Consider the following 20378-nt stretch of genomic DNA (forward strand, 5'->3'; position numbering starts at 1 on the left):
TGTGGTCCCAGATTACTTGGGAGGCTGAGGCAGGAGGCTCTCTGGAGCCCAAGAGTTTGAGGTTACAGTGAGCTATGACTGTGCTACTGTACTCCAGTCTAGGTGATGAGCAAGAATCAGTCTCGGGGGAAAAAAAATGATTTTTTTTTTTTTTTTTTGAAACACAGTCTTGCTCTGTCACCCAGGCTGGAGTACAGTGGCACGATCTCCGCTCACTGCAACCTCTGCCTCCTGGGTTTAAGTAATTCTCCTGCCTCAGCCTTCCGAGTAGCTGGGATTACAGGCACCCACAACCACACCTGGCTAATTTTTATATTTTTAGTAGAGACAGAGTTTCACCGTGTTGGCCAGGCTGGTCTCGAACCCCTGGCCTCCAGTGATCCACCCACCTCGGCCTCCCAAAGTCCTGGGGTTGCAGGCATGTGCCACCGCCCCTGGCCAAACCTCAATTTTAAGATTCCAATTTAAGTTATTCAATCAAGTAGTTTAGCTACAAAGAGACTTCGGAGATACCTGTGTGTGAAGGCAAGGAAACTAAAAGGGCGGTCCGAGGTTCTTTTTTCTTTATTTCTCCTGACACTTGATTCAGTTTGGCCTTTCTCCAGGAAGACGCAGCAGGGTCCAGTTACAAATTGGTGAAATCATGAGCCCGGGTTGTAGGGGCCGGCTTAGTGTGTCACTCTGCACTTCCTGCAGTGGGCCCTCAGCCACTAGAAGGTCACGTCTCTTTTGCGAGGAGCCTGCTATTGTCACAAATAAGCCAATTTCAAAACCAAGTATGTTTGTGTTAGGGGAGTGAGTTTCAGCAGACACACATATGCACACCCACATGGGCGCAGTGCCACACTGAGCCCCTTCATTCTGGAAGTACTCCCCTGGATCTGGTTGTGTGCCCCTTGAGGGGAGGATGAAGTTGACCTCAGCATGACCCGGGGCTCGCCCTTTCTTCGGTACACTCTGGTGTCTGCAGGCGGCCTGGCTTAGCACCAGCCACAGTTTGTTCCTGCCTCCAGGGTCTCTTTCCTGTCCAGCTCAGAAGCTTTGACCAAGTAAAATAGAGGACTGGGTCTGCTTGCTAGCAAAATTACATTTCCCCACATTTTCTTTTTTTTTTTTTTTGAGACAGAGTCTTGTTCTGTCGCCCAGGCTGGAGTGCAGTGGCGTGACCTTGGCTCACTGCAACCTCTGCCTCCCAGGTTCAAGCGATTCTCATGCCTCGGCCCCCTGAGTGGCTGGAATTACAGGCGCACGCCACGACGCCCAGCTAATTTTTGTAGTTTTAGTAGAGACGGGGTTTCTCCATCTTGGCCAGGATGGTCTGGAACTCCTGATCTCAGGTGGTTCGCCCCACCTTGGCCTTCCAAAGTGCTGGGATTATAGGCGTGAGCCGCTCTGCCCAGCCCCCATTTCCCCAAATTTTTAATGCTCGGAGGCCAAGGGCAGAGTCAGAGCTGCAATAATAATGGGGAGGCATTATCCTTGTGGTCATTTATGTGACAGTCCCAGGCCTGGGAGGTCAGGTGTCTTACCTAAGGCCACGTGCTTGTCAAGGGGAGCTGGGAGCATCCTGTAGTGGACTCTGGTTGTTTGTGGCCTGCCTGCCCGCCCTCCCACCTCCTGCCTGCCTTTGGGGAAGTCTGGCTCCCCATTCTGTTGAGTCTCAGCAGGTCGCTCCATTGTTAAGGTTCCCTACCCTCTTCCTACCAAGACACCCAAGAGGAGCCAAGTAGATACTCCCTCCCTGGAGGTTAAACCATGAGGTGAGATTCGGAAAATGGTTGGCCGACTGAAGTGCCCTCATTCCTGTCTCTTCAGATGTGGTTCCTTAGCCTCCTTGGGTTTTTAGTAATTTTTTTTTTTTTTTTTTTTGAGACAGAGTCTCACCCTGTCATCCAGGCTGGAGTGCAGTGGCGTGATCTTGGGTCACTATAACCTCCGCTTCCCGGGTTCAAGCAATTCTCCTGCCTCAGCCTCCCAAATAGCTGGGACTACAGGCATGCGCCACCATGCCTGGCTAATCTTTTTTTTTTTTTTTTTTTTTTTTAATAGAGACAGGGTTTCACCATGTTGACCAGGCTGGTCTCCAAATCCTGACCACAGGTGGTCTGCCTGCCTTGGCCTCCCAAAGTGCTGGGATTACAGGCATGAGCCATGGTGCCTGACCATGCTTTAGTTTAAAGTCAGAATTGGGTTCCTATTTCTTGCCACTGTATTCAATTAACACCCGGCCGTAACCCAGGCATGGGACTCCTCAATCTGCGGCGCTCTTTCCTCTTGGTCATGCTGTTGCTATAACCTAGCGATGGTCAGGACGGCGATGGCCAGTGCTCCGGGAACCCTGGTAACATCACAACATAGCCACAAAGTGATAGCTACTTGATTCTGAAAATGGGACCTGCTGGGAATCTCGGGGTAAATGTGTTGTCATCTGCTTTGATTTTTCTCGAGGCAGCCATAGGTGGCAGCCTGGAAAATTCTAGCAGCCTGGCTCGCCAGAGCCGGCTCGGTGTTTGTACATGGAAGGCAGCACCTGGCTGGCTGCTTCTCAGTCACCTGACCGTCCGAGATGGGCCTCGGCATTTGCTTGTATTGAAATCATGTTCTTATTTACCTAAATATTGGTATCACAATATCAGTATGTGCAAGATATTTTTTGTATGTGCAGGATGGAGGAATTAAAGCAAAAGACCATTTTGTCAGCCCTTAAAAAAATGACGGGTCTGATCATACTGTTTTATGCCAGCGAGGTGTGTGTGTGTGCACAGACTGGGGAGGGGAAAGCTTTTATTGGCAAGACCATCTGAAGGTCTCATTCAGCGGAATATTTTGTTGAATAGAATCTAGCATGCTGCAGTTTCAAAAATATCCGCTTACTCACAGATTCCTCAGACTCTTACATGAGATGAAGAGATGAATGAGACTGATCTGTCGCCGAGGGCTCAGTTTTGTTTCTGGAAGGTCTCCCTCTCTCTTCAGGGATGGCAGCTGCTCTTTCAGCCTGGACAATGCTGGCTGGCTTTCCCCAAGCAGGGCTTTTGTCCAGAGCTGTTGCTTTTTACCTGGGCTTGGTCTTCAAGGGAAAAAGAGGTGGGAGGAGGAGGGGAGCTCAGAAGAAAGAAGCCCCTGTCTTTGGCCTGCACTGTGTCCTTTCACTTTGAGGGGTGGTCCCAAGATCCTCCCTCCAGTTCCTGGATCACTTTCATGTTGGGAGCTGCAAACTGGAATTCTAAGGAATTGACCTGGATTCGAGTATGGAATTCGAGTATGGAAATCCCCTTAGGCAATGCTCAAGAAGGAATTATTTCTTGATAATCAGGTAACATTCAAATGTTATATAAACTTTAGATTTCCAGGATGGGTGTTGTATTTAGAGCAAGGCTCTTGTTTGAAGGCAGTGCTCCATGAAGGTAGGCCCAGTTCTATGGAATTTCCAGCTCTGGTTGTCATGAATGGGCTGGTCACCTTGGGCAAGCCACTTTAGCTCTCTGGGCTTTAGCTGGGGATAAGTGTGTTGGAATAGGATATGATCTCTAAATTTCCTTCCAACTTCCAAGATTTTATGGCCTTTGCAATTTATTATTCCAATCCCTTGAATTATCTCCAGTAAAACTTGAGCAAATGTAACCATTTAATGATATACTGGGAACTATATCTATAGTACCTCTTTATTACAAGATACTTGTGTTTTAGAGATATACTCACACGTTCACACATGTGTATATATGTGTGTGTATTATGTATGTGTGTAGATGCTGATCTTAAACTGTTTTGTTGTCATAGTTCATAGAAGTAAAAACCTGAAAACATTTAAACCAAATCACAAACACAGGGAAACAGGCTCTTAGGGTCTGCATTTCCCAGCTACCTGACTCTTGCTTTGGGGCCATTTTCCATGTCCTTCTTTGACACAGTGTGTCAGCTGCGGAGGTGCTTAATTCAGCGTTGTGTGGAACAGAGGCTTTACGCCTGCTCTGGGACTCTAGAGACCAAGAAAGTACTTGAAAAACACGTTTTTAAGCTGAACTAGTGCACAGTCGAGGAGCTCGGCAGGGTCCCGTTTTCATGGCCAGCACAATCTGTCCACACTTGGGTTTATGTGTTTCCCTCCTGCCTGCTTGGTTGCACACACTGCACTGTGTGGTATTGGATACCATGAGCACATTGATCGCCTTATACTGATAGGTTAATTCGGTTGGTACAGCTGGTTGACACTCCTGCCCTGTCTGCCTTATTAAAAATTATTGCATGATCACAGGACAGGCCGTTAAAAATCAGGGACTGTTTGTAATGACTCAAGGGTGCATCTCAGGACTCTTCCCAGTGATGTGCAGGGGGAAGAAATCAACAGGCATCCGGCTACCTCATGTCTCCAGCCCCTAGTGTCAGATTTTCAAGTTCCTCCAAACAACTTAATTGCTCTCCATGATAGACCTTATAATACAAGCATATTGTAAATTGAGCTCACTAAAAGTGTTTGGAAGCCACAGATGTAGCAAAAAGGGCATAGGTTTTAGAGACAGGCAGTTCTGGATTTGAGACTTAGCTTCCATCATTTAGTAACCATACAGCCTCTGGCAAAGGAGTTTGCACCTCTATTGCGTAATTGTCTCATCTGTGAAATGGGCCTGCTCTCTGGCAGTCAGGACCTTTTCTCTTTTTAAGAGTCAGAGTCTCGCTCTGTCGTTCAGGCTGGAGTATAGTTGTGCAATCATAGCTTGCTGCAGTCTCAAACGCCTGGACTGAAGCGATCCTCCTGAGTCAGCCTCCCACATAGCTGGGATTACAAGTGTACACCACCATACTGGCTAGGCAGGACAGTTTTGAAGACTTTAGATGTGTGTACAAGGGGCCTATTCCTGTGCCTGACACATAACAGTATGTTCAACAAATGGTAGTAATTATCATGCTTTTCAAGCTGAGAATTAAAGTGTTATAAGCCAGGGGTGTCCAATCTTTTGGCTTCCCTCAGCCACATTGGAAGAAGAAAAATTGTCTTGGGCCACCCATAAAATACACTAACACTAATGATAACTGATGAGCTGGAAAAGAAAGATCACAACAAACTCTCATAGCGTTTTAAGAAAATTTACGGGCCGGGCGCGGTGGCTCAAGCCTGTAATCCCAGCACTTTGGGAGGCCGAGACGGGCGGATCACGAGGTCAGGAGATCGAGACCATCCTGGCGAACACGGTGAAACCCCGTCTCTACTAAAAAATACAAAAAAAAAAAACTAGCCGGGCGAGGTGGCGGGCGCCTGTAGTCCCAGCTACTCGGGAGGCTGAGGCAGGAGAATGGCGTAAACCCGGGAGGCGGAGCTTGCAGTGAGCTGAGATCCGGCCACTGCACTCCAGCCTGGGCGACAGAGCCAGACTCCATCTCAAAAAAAAAAAAAAAAAAAAAAAAGAAAATTTACGAATTTATGTTGGGCCGCATTCAAAGCTGTCCTGGGCCGCGTGCAGCCTACAGACCGTGGGTTGGACAAGGTTGGTTTGCACTATAGAAATATAGACATTTTATTGCATTTGCATATTTACTTCTGTGGTGGACATAGCATATGCATGTCCTGATAAATGCATTTTCCTGTAATTTAGATATTTCCTATAATAGAGATATTTCAGCAGATTGTAATGACAGCATTTCTCTTTCTGCTACATTTTTGTAGCAAATTAATTTTCTTTTCTTTCATTTTTAAAATGTGTCGAGCCTTAACAGAATAATTTCTTGTACTTTGGTTTTTTTCTAGTAGGAAAAGAAATATTAAACAGCCGGTGGGAATTGCGCTCATACACCGGGCCTCCAAAGTGCTGCTTTATTTTTATGTACAGACTCGTTGGGGGTGGACTGCCGAAATCCTTGCTCTTAGAAATGTATTTGAGCCCCTGGGAAACTGGATAGGGAAAAGAGAGCTAATTAAAAAAGCTGCCATCCACCTCCTCTAATTAACTTGCTCTCTGTTCCCAAGAGAGGGTTCAGAAATATGAAAACAAGGCGGGCAGCACCGGAAGTGAATGCCATTCTCGTGGTCCATGGTGGGCCCTGGTGTTTTGATGCAGAAGTTGTTCATAGTAAACAGGCAAGGGACCACAGAGGGGCTTGCTGTGCCCTGGCCCACCCCGTGCTCTGCCTTCCACACAGGGCGATAGTGAACGGCGGTCCCTCTGAGCAGGTGCGCAGGCTGGGCAGCTGCTGCAGCGGAGACCTCATTGGAATTCAGCGGCTAGAACCGAGGGGCATCCGGCCCTCCCTGTTGCTTGCTTGTGCTGTTGAGAAAGAGCAGGGCCTTTTGTGCTTCAGAGCCTGACGTCGCCAGTGCCCAGGAATGCAGAAGCCAGGGGATGGACGAGTACTCAGGCTTTCCCCGAATCTCTGCTTGAGTGGGACAGCACTGGGGCCTCCGGACGCTGGAGAAGCTCACAGCATCTGTGGCTGGTGGTGCAGCTAACTTTTTGGGTGACATTGAAAGAGATTTAGATCCAAGAGATACCAGCAGGGGAATTGAGGGTGGGAATTTGGGGGACAGAGGCTGTTCTTCAGTGGAAATGGCCTATGCCTCGTGGCAGATGTGGTCCCCAGTGGAATGGGCCCGGTGGATGTGGACAGCGGTGACCAGCAGTGGGGACTCCAGTCTGCTGGTGCTTCAGGGAGGCTCTGGAAAAAGGCAAGTCATCTCTGTGTATCTTGTCAGTGTTGCTCTTGATGGTGCAGTGCTGGAGGCCTGGTGAGGAAGCTGGGTTCCCAGGGCTGTATCCAGGGCCGTGCCCAGGGCCCGCCAGGCTGATCTGAACTCTCTTTCTTCTTTGCTGCTCAGTTGTGTGACCTCCTTTTGTTTTCCACAGTGATAAACAGATGCTTCAAGTACCTTGATCTGTTGTTGTGCAAGTGCGGATCTTACCTTCTCCCCATAGACAAAAGCTAAGCCCTTTGGTATTAATGAGTGTTTGTAAGAAGTCAATATCTTCTGTTGTGTTTGCATGAATTTTTTCCTCGTGAAATTTAATAGTAGACTGGGTTTGGCTTGTTGGATCTCATCAAAAGCAGCTATGATGTTACTTTTAAACTCTTTGGTTCCCTGGAGGCTTTGTGGCTGGTTGGAGAAGCCAAGGTCCTTGCGGGGGTGGAGGGGGCAAGGGGATCTTTGGTGCTGATGAAGTAAGTCACTGACAAACTAGTTGTAAAAGCATCGATATATATTTTCTGAAGTGAACTCACCAAATAGCTCTTTCTTCAGGTCCCAACGGATAGTGGAGGGGTTGGTTTGGTTCCTGGTGCTCTCTGCCAGCTGGCTGGTGGTCTTTAGAAGATGGTGGCCTCTACTGGGGTCCCTGGTTCTTTGGTCCTTGTGGAAGCTCAGCAGTCTGAGCATCTCTCAGCATTGGGTTGCACGGCTTGGTGACACGGTGCAGCTTCGTGCCCACACTGTCTGTAGTCACCTGCCAGGTCACCCTGATTTCATGTCTTCACCAGTTTTGCTTGCTGGGATCATTTGTGCCATTCAGCCACCCTAAGTGTCCACCCTCTTGATAATTAACCCCCTCGTTGCAAATGAATAAATTAATATTTTGGTCTGTTTAACCCTTCCAAAATGGGACTCAGCCCAACTGCTCCTACTGCTGCCAAGCTAGCTGTCCTCCGAGGCAAGGCTGGGCTCAGGACCGTGGGCCCGTGGGCATCTTGAGCATAGGTGGAGCTGGCTTAGTACTGGGGGAAGCCTTGTTCTTTCTGGCATAAAATTGAGTCACCGGTGGAAGCAGGGTGATGGGGAGGGCTGTCTGTTGGTTCTTCCTTGTCTTCTTTTTATTTTTTTAAGAGACAGGGTCTCGCTCTATCACCTAGGCTGGGGTGCATTGGCACAGTCACAGCTCACTGCAGCTTCAAACTTCTGGGCTCAAGTGATCCTCCTATCTCACCCTCCCTATTAGCTGAGACCATAGGCATGTGCCATAGTAATTTTTTATTTTTATTTTTTATAGAAATAGGGCCTCACCGTGTTGCCCAGGCTGGTCTCAAATGCCTGACATCAAGCGATCCTCCCACCTGGGTCTCCCAAAGCGCTGAGATTAGAGGCATGAGCCACCACACCTGGCCTGTTGGTTCCCCTCCAGCCCAGGCCAAGGCGTGGCCAGTGACCTCTCCTTGTTAGTGGACAGAGTTTCTCCACATGGATTTTTGGTCCAGTTCTCTGGGTGAAGAGTCTTCCTTGGAAACAGACTTTCCTGCAGACCAGCGAGGGCCATTTTCACTGTGTCGGGGTTGGTGGCTATGCTTTGTGTCTTGGTCTGATGCACCCTCTGCCTGGCCAGCTTGCTGGCTTCCTTCATTCACTCCATTCACCCACTCAACACGTGTTAATTCCCGGCCCTCCACTGAGAGGCTTGGAGATACTGTGATAAACAAGGCCGGCTGCCCTCCTGTGTTTTGAGCTCAGTAGAAAAGATAGATAGTAAACACTACTAGAATTAGTCTGTACTCACAAGTTATGAGAGGCGCTGAGAAAGCAGGACAGTGGAGAGGATGATGGAGTGGGATCATGTGGGTGAGTTGGCACCATGGCATTGAACATGCAGAATGCCCTTCTCTCTCTATTTGAATTACTACCTAATAATGAATGTGTGCGGAAGTTCATCCAGAGTCCGCTGTGTGTGTATTTGCCACTAAGGCGAGAAGCGTGTATTTCCAGTAGAGCCGAGTTCAAAGAATACATCATTTGTGTGCAATCAGAGCTAGTGATAAGATTCACCCTTCGGAATCACGACTGAGAAAATGACTTTCCTCTCATCTGTGCCTGCACAGCTTAATTGAGCAGCGAGCTGGAACCCACTGGCTCTGGGTGCGAAGGCCACACTTGCTCAGCAGAACTGACTCTGGGCCCCTTTCTAACCTGTGCTTCTCCCTCTGTCATCAGGAGTTCCGATTCTGAAGAGGCATTTGAGACCCCGGAGTCAACGACCCCTGTCAAAGCTCCGCCAGCTCCACCCCCACCACCCCCCGAAGTCATCCCAGAACCCGAGGTCAGCGCACAGCCATCCCCGGAAGAACCAGGTAACCAAGGCCAGGGAGGTCCCTAGACAGCCCTGTGGCTGTGAGCCCTGGGGGAGATTTGCAGCACTTCCCCCTGGGTCAGGCTGGAGGCGAGCACCGAGTCAGCCTCTTGGCTTTGAGTTGTGCTTGATGTGGCTTTTGTAGTTTTCTTGAAAACGAAGGGTGAACAGATACATTGGATTATTCTCCATTTGTTTTGAAGAATTTTAGGGGAGGCCTCTGGGGAGATTGGGTTTGGAGGAGGGCAGTGGGTCTTGAAAGTTCACAGCACAGTCTTGGATTCTAGCACTTGGCGCCTCGCTCTTGTGAGAACATGAGTTCTGGACAGGCCTGCGAATCTACATGTGTATTTCCAGCGCTAGGCTTGGGGAAGGAAGGTAGCCAGTGGGTGAGGATAGAGGTAGACATTCACAGCACATCATGGTGGTTTCTTTATTCCTCATGAATCTCGTTGTCGCCTGATTTCTTATCACTTTCCCACATCTTTCTCCCTTAGTGTGAGTGAAAACACCTTTATGTTCCTTTTAGACAGGTGGTTAGTGCACAGATGGAATAGATCTCATCCCCACCCCACCCCTGTGGTGTATTCTGCACCTCCCAGTTACACCAGCACAGAGAACCACCTCTCACATGGAAGATTCATAGGAGCCTGGAAGAGATGGCGCCTGCCAGAAATGGCCCCACAGGCTGGCCAGGGGGCTGGGGGGTCCTTAGACCTGGACAGTTCTGGGCCCTACACCTTAGAGGACCCCATTCTGGCCTTCCTTGGGCCTCTGGAGGCCCACAGCCCTCCCGTGTGATTAGGAGTCTGCAGGGCCAAACCCCTTCTACCCCTTCTAGGCCACACGCTGGATACCTGAGAGTGGCCACTGCCAGGGGCCCCCTTGTCCCCTTCTCTAGCTCTTCCTCCCGAGGGCAAACTGTACCTGAGAAGGAGCCAAGAATGGGGCTGGGTGCCTCCAGTATGCTCTTGCCCTGGCTGGGAGCCAGGTAAACTGTACAATAAAATAACATTTTGACCTTGATGTTGGTTTTAGAAAGAAATGGGTGGAATTCTTTTTCTCCGCCGTGGGTTCAAGCAGCCCATTGTTTTGGAAAGGATGTACACTCCCGGGGCTTTGTTCCTAAACCAGCAAGCCCCAGTGCTGGGACAAGGGGGCAGGACAGTTTTCATGAGAGCTGATGCCTTTGCTGGAGTCTGCCGAATACTGCTCCCATGTCCCCCATCTTTGACAGCTCATCAGTCTGCAGCAGTGTCTGGATTTTGCTGAGTCAGTGTAGACGCCAGGCTCTGGGAGGATAGTGACTGGTATTTCTTTGATTCGAAAGTAGAGAAGAGCCAGGAGGGCTGTCTGTAGTTCTCAGAGAGTCATTTGCATCTCTTCCTTTATTTTGTATGATAAAGCATATAAAACTGTTATTTCCCATAATATTTTTAAAAACTTACCATAAGTTTTAATGGAAAGTGGCTGGATGACAAACACATTGTAATCTCTAGGTCAAATACGTGATGAAGAATAAACTGTTCTGGCCGAGGTGGGCAGATCACGAGGTCAGGAGATCGAGACCATCCTGGCTAACATGGTGAAACCCCGTCTCCATTTAAAATACAAAAAATTAGCCAGGCGTGGTGGTGGGCGTGTGTAGTCCCAGCTACTCAGGAGGCTAAGGCAGGAGAATGGCGTGAATCCAGGAGGCGGAGCTTGCAGTGAATCCAGGAGGCGGAGCTTGCAGTGAGCCGAGATTGCACCACTGCACTCCAGCCTGGGTGACAGAGCGAGTCCATCTCAAAAAAAAAAAAAAAGAATAAAGTATTCTTGGCTGGGTGTGGTGGCTCACGCCTGTAATGCCAGCACTCTGGGAGGCCAAGGAGGGTGGATCACCCGAGGTCAGGGATTCGAGACCAGCCTGGCCAACATAGTGAAACCCTGTCTCTACTAAAAATACAAAAATTAGGCAGGCGTGGTGCCGCACACCTGTAGTCCCAACTACTCAGGAGGCTGAGACAGGAGAATGGCTTGAACCTGGGGGAGGTTGCAGTGAGCTGAGACGACACCACTACACTCCAGCCTGGGTGACAGAGCCAGACTCTGTCTCAAAAATAATAAACAAACAGTTTGGAAGAAAATGATAGCATGTTACAGGGTGTGTTTCATCCCCAGCACCAAGGAGTGTGCGGAGAGGCAGGTGCGTCTTTTGGGATTCCAAGTCTGATGTCCTGCCAGCTCTGGGAGAACAGGATGCCACTCTGTTCTCTTCTTTGGTCCTGTCCTTCTTCCTTCTGCCTAACTTCCTTTCAGCAAAGCAAAGAACAATCTCCGTTCTTAAAAACAAACACGCACAACACCGACTTCTTTCTTAGATGGCAGTTACTAAAAGAATGAGCATTATTGAGGATTAAGAGATAACCTCCACCAGGGAAGGGGATGGAAACGCTAATTGCTGCGGAGTCACAGCCCCTCAGAACCTTGGATTACACCAGTTGGAGTGTTTGAACGGGGACTTTATGTTTCTCCTCCTTTGAAAACGGCCGCGAGGCTGGCTGTGTAGGGATTGTACACTCAGGAGACTTACGGCTGGAACTGTGTCTGCTGAAAGGCCCCCTAGCTTGGGCTGTACAAAGATCCATTTGATTTGCTGCCCTGGTTAGAAAACCGCCTCCCAGGCAGAGGGTCCCCTCGTCCATTCTGTGGACCAGCATGGGGCATTACGAAGGCGTGGGAAGGCAGCTGTGCTTGCTAGTGTAGGTGGCTGCAGGAGAAGAAAGATTCGTTCTGTGAACCACAGGAAAGAAGGGCACTAGGGGAAAATCTATTGTTTACTTTCCTCTACACAGTGCCCGGGATGTTGCGAAAGGTGCTGCAGGAACCACGTGAATTAATACACGAGACCTTTGGCTGTGAATAAAGACGGTTTTTCCTCCTGGCAACCTACATTTTATAAAGCACTCACTTGCCCTACATTGGGTCCTACCAGCGTGTCCGGGCTCCCTGGGATGGAAGATGTGTGGACTGGAGCAGTCCTGCCAGCCTGTCCTGAGGGCTGTAGCCTGGACCACAATCCTGAGGCAGAAGATGGGGCAAAGGATTGCACCTGCTGCCAGCTGGGGTGGGCCAGGACTCAGCTCATCTGAGCGCAGTTCCCTTATCTGTAAAATGAAGAGGGTGATCTGTGGGCCCCTTCAGATCTTTCCAGCTCTGGCCTCCCGAGGTCCTGTGAACGGGATGGTTGGCTGATGTATAGCGACCGTGTTATTAGAACTCAAAATCGGCCACTGAGGGACATAATTACATGTCATACAATTAACTAATAGCTCCCATTCAAACATTTGCCTTGTCAGGGCTGTGCTAGGTCCTCTGAGTGTTTCGTCTCCCACTCAGGTGAGGGAGGATGGGCCATATGCATACAGCATCCCTGTATAGTGGATGTCTTCCCCTGATTCCCCAGTGACACGTGGAGGTTACGAACCTCATGCGCCATCTCACAGCAGATAAGGGGCTCTGGTGTCAGAACCCAGGCCTGCCCACCTTCAAGCCCGGTTGCCTTCCATTTGGAGCCAGAGTGCTGTCTGCTCAGGTGCAGTGAGCTGGTGCCTTTGTGCGCCTAGCCTGGGGCAGGCCCTTAGTAGGTGCTGAGTGAAAGCTGTCGCTGAACCTGCTGTTGCTCAGACGTGTGCTGGGGCAGTCCTGCCAGCCTGTCCTGAGTGCTGCAGCCTGGGACACACCCCCGAGGCAGAGGATAGGGCAAAGGATTGCGAGTCAGTGGGTGATCAGTGGGGGCGACATGGCAGGAGAGTTGAGGTGGATCCATTCTGACAGTTGCCCACCTGCCCATCAGGGACATTGTTCAGCATTAGGGAATGCAGCCTCTTTACTCATTCTTGCTAGGAGATTGCCAAGCCCAGGGAAAGGCCCATGTTGGGGCTTTGAAGGTAACGGGGGCCTCCCTGTGCCCTGCGTGCCTACACCTTTCCTCTGTCTCTGGGGACATGGTCCCACCAGGCACTGATTGTGGCGCTGCACCTGGGGGCCTGAGCCATTGAGCCAGGAGTATACAGGTTCACAGCCACCCGATCCAAGTGCCAGTGTCCTCGCCAGGCACTGATTGTGCTCCAAGTGGCTGTTTGTGGACAGCTGTCCTCACATTGACTTGGAATGGAACTCAGTGCCCAACCTGGCTGCAGAGCACACAGTGGCTTCCATTTTCTTTGGACCTGCCACTGGTTTTTATACACACTGTCACCTGCTTTCATCTCCAAGGAGGCCACATGTGGGTGCTCCCTGTAGCCACGGGAGACTCCCTGGCATGGGGTAGGGCATCCCAGAACCCAGCTGAGGCCCTTCCCAGCCTGGTGCAGGGGCACAGGGATGGATGTCACTATGGCGTGTGAAGAGCAGGGGGCTGTGGTTGCCTTTTCCTGGCACCTGCTATGCCCTGGGCCAGGTGCTTACAGACTCTCCCTCTTCACCCGCACAAGAATTCCCTATGACAGCTGATGACAGCACACTGTCTTAGGTCCGATCATGCGGCTATCACAACGTAACCATAGACCGGGTACCTGTTAGCAACAGAAATGTATTGCTCACAGTTCTGGAGGCTGGGAAGTCCAAGCTCAGGGCACTGGCAGATTTGGTGTCTAGTGAGGACCTGCTTTCTGTTCATAGACAGCACCTCCTCCCTGTGTCCTGACATGGTGGAAGGACATACAGTCTTCCTCAGTCCTCTTTTGTAAGGGCACTAATCCCACTCTTGAGGATACTGCCCCCATGAGCTCATCATCTCCCAAAGGCCCCACCTCCTGATACCATCACCTTATATGAGGATTTCAACAAAAGAATTTTGGGGACACACACATTTGGACCAGAGCCACAGTGAGCTGAGGGCCGAGCCTTTTCAGGCCTGGGTCTGGCTGCCACAGGCACTCAGGCCCTCTTGAGCTGGCTGCTCCCTCTTCACCATGTGAGTGTTTCATGTGCCCAGGACCAGGGAACAGGTGAGACCACTGGAGATTTTGATGCAGTCCAGGCAGAGGCTGGCACTGCACCTGGAGGCCCTGGCCATTGAGCCAGGGGTATATGGGTTCACAACCACCAGATCCAAGCCCCGCTCATCCCAGGCTGGAAGGATGATGGAGAGTTTGGGGCCTGCATAGAGCCAGGTAAGGAAACATGAGAGGACAGTGACCTCACCTGCCCACAGTGGTCACATCTACAGTGAGAGGACGGCGACCTCACCTGCCCGCAGTGGCCACATCTACACTGAGAGGACGGTGGTGACCTCATCTCCCCAGGGTGGCCACATCTACACTGAAAGGATGGCCACCTCACCTGCCCACAGTGGCCACATCTACAGTGAGAGGATGGCGACCTCACCTGCCCACAGTGGCCACATCTGCAGTGAGAGGACGGCGACCTCACCTGCCCACAGTGGCCACATCTACAGTGAGAGGATGGCGACCTCACCTGCCCGCAGTGGTCACATCTACAGTGAGAGGACGGCGACCTCACCTGCCCACAGTGGCCACATCTACAGTGAGAGGACGGTGATCTCATCTCCCCAGGGTGGCCACATCTACACTGAAAGGATGGTCACTTCACCTGCCCACCGTGACTGTGTTCACATGGGGAGGACGGCGACCTCATGTGTCCTGTGCAGCTTGGATGGAGACACCAACAACCTGGCAGGGCCCCAACCCTCTGGACGCACATTCACTTCCCGTAATGACCTCGCTGGAGGGGCTTGACTGCACTCCACATCCACACAGGCACAGTGGGCCATGGATGGACCCTGGGATGCTCGGGGCTCCCACAGACCCCAGGCTGGTTGCTCAGCCCATTATCCTCCCAGGAAGACAGGGGTATAACCAAGCCCCACAGGTGTTGTCCTGTTACAGATGACATTTGATAATAATAATAGAAAAATAGTAACATTGTGGGGGGTGGTACTAGAGACAGTGACATCAAGGCACAGCAAGGTTAAGAAACTTTGGCCAAGGTCACCAAGCTGATTAGTGGCAAAGCCAAGGTTTCAGCCGCCTTTTATCTGACTCTGGACTCTTTGAAACTGACCTCTTTTGAATCTGACATTATGTTAGTGGTCTGTCTGCTTGCTGTCTTCTTCAGCTTTTAAAGAAAGTACTTTTCCAGAGTGTCCCATTTCATGCCTGCTTGTAAAGGATGAGGAGTGGCCCCAGGTCACAGCTGGTGTTATTTCCCCCATTGCCCTCTCTCTCCGCCTTCAAATGAGCAGTTAAGTCAGTAAACTGGTAGAGCCCTTGTGCTGGTGCTGGGGCCCTGCCTGGGGGACTGTGGCCCTTTGGTAGGCAGCCCACCAGGGAGGAGCCCTAGCAGGACAACAGGTGGGGACGTGGCAAGGAAAGCTGCTCATCTCTGGCTGACATGAGAGAAGTGACAATCAGCAAAGCAGGACAGACAGGTACATGTGGGCTGGGCACGGTGGCCTGTGCCTCTAATCTCAGCACTTTGGAAGGCTGAGTTGGGAGGATCACTGGAGCCCAGGAGTTTGAGACCAGCCTGGACAGCATAGCAAGACTGCATCTCTACAAAAAATTTAAAAACTAGCCGGGTATGGTGTCACGAGTTTGGCTGGCTGCTCAGGAGGGTGAAGCAAGAGGGTCACTTGAGCCTGGGAGTTCGAGGTTGCAATGACCTATGATAACGCCACTGCACTACAGCCTGGGTGACAGAGCGAGACCCTGGCTCTTAAAAAAAAAAAGAAAGAAAAAGTGACACGTGGCGTGCTCTAGGTGGAGCCAGGACCAGCCCGGGGTTGCTGAAGTCCCAGCTGTCTGAACCGCCCCCACAGCACAGTGGGACTGTCACTGCAACCGTGCTCCTGGAGCAAAGCCTCCCCTTAGGTTCTCCCCATCCTGACCATGGCTCTGTCACTTAGATGCTCACAAGGCGGACTCTGCTGGGAACAGTTTGGTTTATGTAAAGAGAATTTAATTTCTTCATCACTAAGTGAGTTAACGTGGTCGGTAACTGTCTCTCCCCACAATGCCTTGACGGCACTTTTCCCTCTTGGTTTCTGGGAATTGAACAGGAGTTTGACCTCAGGAAGCAGAGGAGCACAGACCCACCCGGTGGGGGTTCTGGGGTCTCTGTGAGATCCTGAACCCCTGCTGGGCTGAGGACAGAAGGCAGCCACGGCACGGGCCTCCTGCTCTCTTGCTGGTCAGTTTTGGGTTTGGTTTCTTGAGCTGTCTGTTTTGGACCACATCAGAGGAGGGTGGGCACCACAGGACAGCCTCTGCCTGGCGCTTCTGCAGCCCTGATGCCTCACGCCTCTGAGGTAAAACCCCCACAGGAAATTGGAGCTCAAAGGCGCATCTGAGCTTATCCTCAAAGCCCACTCATTTTTGTGGCCAAATACGAAAGCGTTGCCCACCGGAGGTTTGAGAATGAGGATAGACCCAGATAGAAGCAGATGAGGTGAGACAGCCCAGTTCTAGACTTCCTGATCAGGAGATGCAGCTGCGGCACCTGTTACGATGGGGCCCGAGCCCCACCCCAGCCCCGTGAAAGGAACCCCCGCTCTGCAGAGGAAGGAGGCAGATGGAGGCGGAGCCTGGGGTTTTAATGAGTGTCTCAGGTGTGTCTTAGGCTAGACAAATTTGGGAAATATTAAATTCATCATGGACTTGCTCTGAGCTGCCCACAGCAACCAGCAAACTGCCACACAAAGACCAAGTACTGCTTTATCTATATCTCGTTAGCCTACTTAAAATGGAGACCTTTTCCCAGAATAAATATTACTAATTGAAGATTACTATTCATGTACTTAGAAGATAGAAAGCCATGCTCCCTGTGTAGGAGACCATCTACCCGTGATGTGTCAGCTTAAGAGAAGAGTCTGTGAGTGCCTGGGCACACCTCTGGTCCTCTGGGCGCCAAGGATCCCTGCCCAGAGTGAACTCACGGCAGGACAGGGGAAGGAGGGAAGGATGGAGAAGCACCAGTGTGGGGGTTGGCAGCAAGTGCTTCTGTGAGAAATAGTCCAGCAAGGCTAAGAGTGTGGCCTTTGGAGAAGGTAGGGTGACATCAGCTGGGTGATGTCGGCTGCCCTATCCTAGCGTTCTCCTTTTCCTGGGAGCCTCCTGTGATTTCTAACACATTTGTTTTCCCTCAACCTGGGCATTTTATTTGCCCAGCACTGGTGCTATGTCTGAATTGTGGCCTCCAACATTTGTATGCTGAAGCCTCAACCCCCAATGTGATTATTTGCAGGGAGGACGTTTAAGGAGACAGTTAAGGTTGAATGGGTTCATACGGGTGGGGCCCTAATCCCATGGGGACCAGTGTTCCTATACGAAGAGAAAGAGACCAGGAGTGCGCACAGAGAAAAGGCCATCTGCAAACCAAGGAGAGAGGCCTCAGGAGAGAAAAACCCACTGGCGCCTTGGCCTTGGCCTTCCAGCCTCCAACACCGTGAGAAATACATTTCTGTGGTTTAAGCCGCCCAGTCTGTGGTCCTTGGTGATGGCCGCCCAGCAGGCTCATGTAACTGGGATACCCTAGTGACCCTTTTCATCTGATGAACTGCGGGTGCTGACTTTGTTACCAGACTGAGCCAGAAACCTGGAGCCCGTGTGCAAGGCACTGTTCTCTAGGGCATTGCCCAGATCTGTGCCAGTGGAGACAGGAGGTGAAGGAAGTGTCGTGTGTGTATTCATCTGGGGTCCTGTCCTTCCTTACCTCTGTGACCACAGTGCACCCCACAGTGGCTGACATATAGAAGGCACCCCAGGTTATTTGTGGAATGAACAAATGAATCACACAGTTGATTGCATCTGCATCTGTCTTCACGCAGATATGCTGTGTGGATGTTTAGAAATCCAGCAGGGGAGCAGGGAGGCCGGGTGCGGTGGCTCACGTGAGCCTGTAATCTCAGCACTTTGGTAGGCTAAGGCAGGCGGATCACTTGAGGTCAGGAGTTGGAGACCAACCTGGCCAACATAGTGAAACCCATCTCTACTAAAAATAGAAAAATTAGCCAGGCATGTTGGCACATACCTATAATCCCAGCTACTCAGCAGGCTGAAGCAGGAGAATCACTTGAACCTGGGAGGTGGAGGTAGCAGTAAGCTGAGATTTTGTACCATTGCACTCCAGCCTGGGTGATAGAGTGAGACTGTTTCAAAAAAAAGAAAAGAAAATCCAGTAGGTGAGCAGGGAGGACTTGGAACCCAGTTGGACCGCAGGGGCCATTCCAGCCCTGTGAGGGACCCCGTGGAGCAGCCTGCTCTGGTGACCAACACAGTAAGACAGCCATTCCCAATCAGGGAGGATTTTGCCCCCGCCAAGGGTACATGGCAATGTCTGGAGACAGTGTTGGTTGTCACAACTGGGGTAGGGCGTGGGGCCTACTGGCATCCAGTGTGTGGGGGCCAGGGATGCTGCTAAGCATCCTACAGGGCATGGGACAGCCCCCGGGATGGAAACCTGACTGCCCCCAAACATCCATAATGCCAAGGATAAGAAACCCTACAGCAAGATTAAGTTTCCTGGTTCATGATGAGCTAATGAGAGCATGTCAGTTCTAAAGAGGAAAGCCATGCTAAGCAGGCAGGGAGCTCTTTCTTCTGGAGGAAGCAATGAGCAGATGGTTAAGCTGAATATCCGCTCATTGTTGCATGATAACTGCTGACATTTGAAGGGCCTCGGAAGGCTTCCTTCTGCAGGCTGCAGAGGCACGTGTAACAGCCTGAGACGGAGGTTAGTTTTTGTGGGCCTTGCTTTAGAAATGATGGGATAGGCCGAGGCTCCTCCTTCTTCCTGCCAAGGCCCATTTGAAAGCACCTGGTCCCCCTCAGCATCCCCTGGTCCTCTGTGCCCTCCGTGTATCCAGGGGCAATTACGGAGCAGGAAGAGGAGGCCGCTGCTGGTGGGAGGATGTGGTACGTGAGAGTACTAGGGCCTAGAGGAAACAGTGAGTTGGTTTTAGAAAGACGGGAGGCAGCACCTTTTGAAATGAGAAGGAAGCAGGAGTGTTTGGAGAAACCATTTGGGAGAAAGAGCTCCGTATTTAGGGCATCTGCTCCAGGTAGGCCCTGGGTGGAGAGGAGGGGAGTGAGAGGTTTGAAACCAGGACTGGCTCATAGATGTGCTTCCAAATGATGTTTTCAATCCCAGCGTTTCTTGATCCTGTAAGAGAAAGTGTGACCAGTCAAGCGGGAAACAGAGCTAAGGCCGGTTCCTAAACTCAAGAAGCTTGAGGTTTTCTTGTGCTGTGAGCTGAGTTCTCTGCCAGGTACTCCAGGAGAAAGGTGCTTATGAGCAAAGCTTGGCAAGCACTGTGCAAAATACTCATTGCCCAGAGATTTGCAGTCGGGAGCATGAATTGCTCTGAGAAAATCAACAGGAAGAGACCAGTTCAGGGGTTAATTGTGCATTTCCCAAACCTTGTTTGTTTGTTGGGGTGAGAGATAAGGCTCCCAGATTTAGCAAATGAAAATACAGGGTGCCCATTAAATCTGAATCTTAGGTAAACAAAGAATCATTGAGACATGGGACATACATTTAAAAACTGTTGATTTATCTGAAATTCAAATCCAGCTGAGCATCCTGTCCTTTGTCTGGCAACCATGCCGGTGGCGGAAGGGGACTGGGGGCACGTAACACCTGTCATGAGGCACACACCCAGGTCTTACCTGTGCCAGCTCTGTTTATTCCTCATTCTGCATCCTCCTAGTACTTAGGCCTGCAGACCGCTTTATCGTGTTTGCCCCCTTGTCCAATGACACACTTTTAGTTATCTGGCAAATCTTTTTCTGGCATCCGTGACTGCCTGGAGCAGCTGTGAACTCAGAAATACATGAAAGATGCCGCTGGGTGCCAGCAGATCCCTGAGTAGCCGAGCCAAAGCTGGGACTGGCCGGATCCCCATGGGCAGTAGGGTGGTGGGACCTTAGAGCGTCATTTGGCCAACATTTGCAGCATCTGCAGCGTGTTTGGGAAATAGGAGCGACCTCCTTGGCTGGCAGTGGCTGATGAGTAGAAAAGCTGAGAGGAGGCAGCTGGGAGAGCAGTGAGAATAGGCAACAGCAGGGCCAAGGATAGGCAGGCAGGACTGAAGGAGAGGTTACAGCTAATGGCTGGAGCGGCAGGTGGCAGACAGCAAGTGCCACTACAGGTGCCGGGGGCCTCCGTGTACAGGCTCCTCTGTTCTTCACAGTGGCTCTGAGGAGTCAAGAACAGGCTTGTTGGTGGCCGTGGCTGGTATTAACATTTATGGAAGGCTCCGTATGCCTTCCTGCAGGATTTCTCTGTCTTGCTGTCCCACTCCTGACCCTTGCTTTAGCCACACTGGCCTCCTCG

General features: G+C 50.9%; 1 protein-coding gene across 6 annotated transcripts in view; it reads left to right on the forward strand.

Moving 5' to 3' along the window:
* TACC2 (transforming acidic coiled-coil containing protein 2) overlaps positions 1–20378 on the forward strand; it is a 265537-nt gene that overhangs the window by 199261 nt on the left and 45898 nt on the right. For all 6 annotated transcript variants that reach the window (XM_025396296.1, XM_025396295.1, XM_025396301.1 and 3 more), the window contains one exon: positions 8903–9039. In XM_025396296.1, the coding sequence (XP_025252081.1) occupies positions 8903–9039 (137 nt within the window). The remainder of the gene's footprint in view (positions 1–8902; positions 9040–20378) is intronic.

This window comes from Theropithecus gelada, chromosome 9, assembly GCF_003255815.1.
Source record: "Theropithecus gelada isolate Dixy chromosome 9, Tgel_1.0, whole genome shotgun sequence".
Lineage (NCBI taxonomy): Eukaryota > Metazoa > Chordata > Mammalia > Primates > Cercopithecidae > Theropithecus > Theropithecus gelada.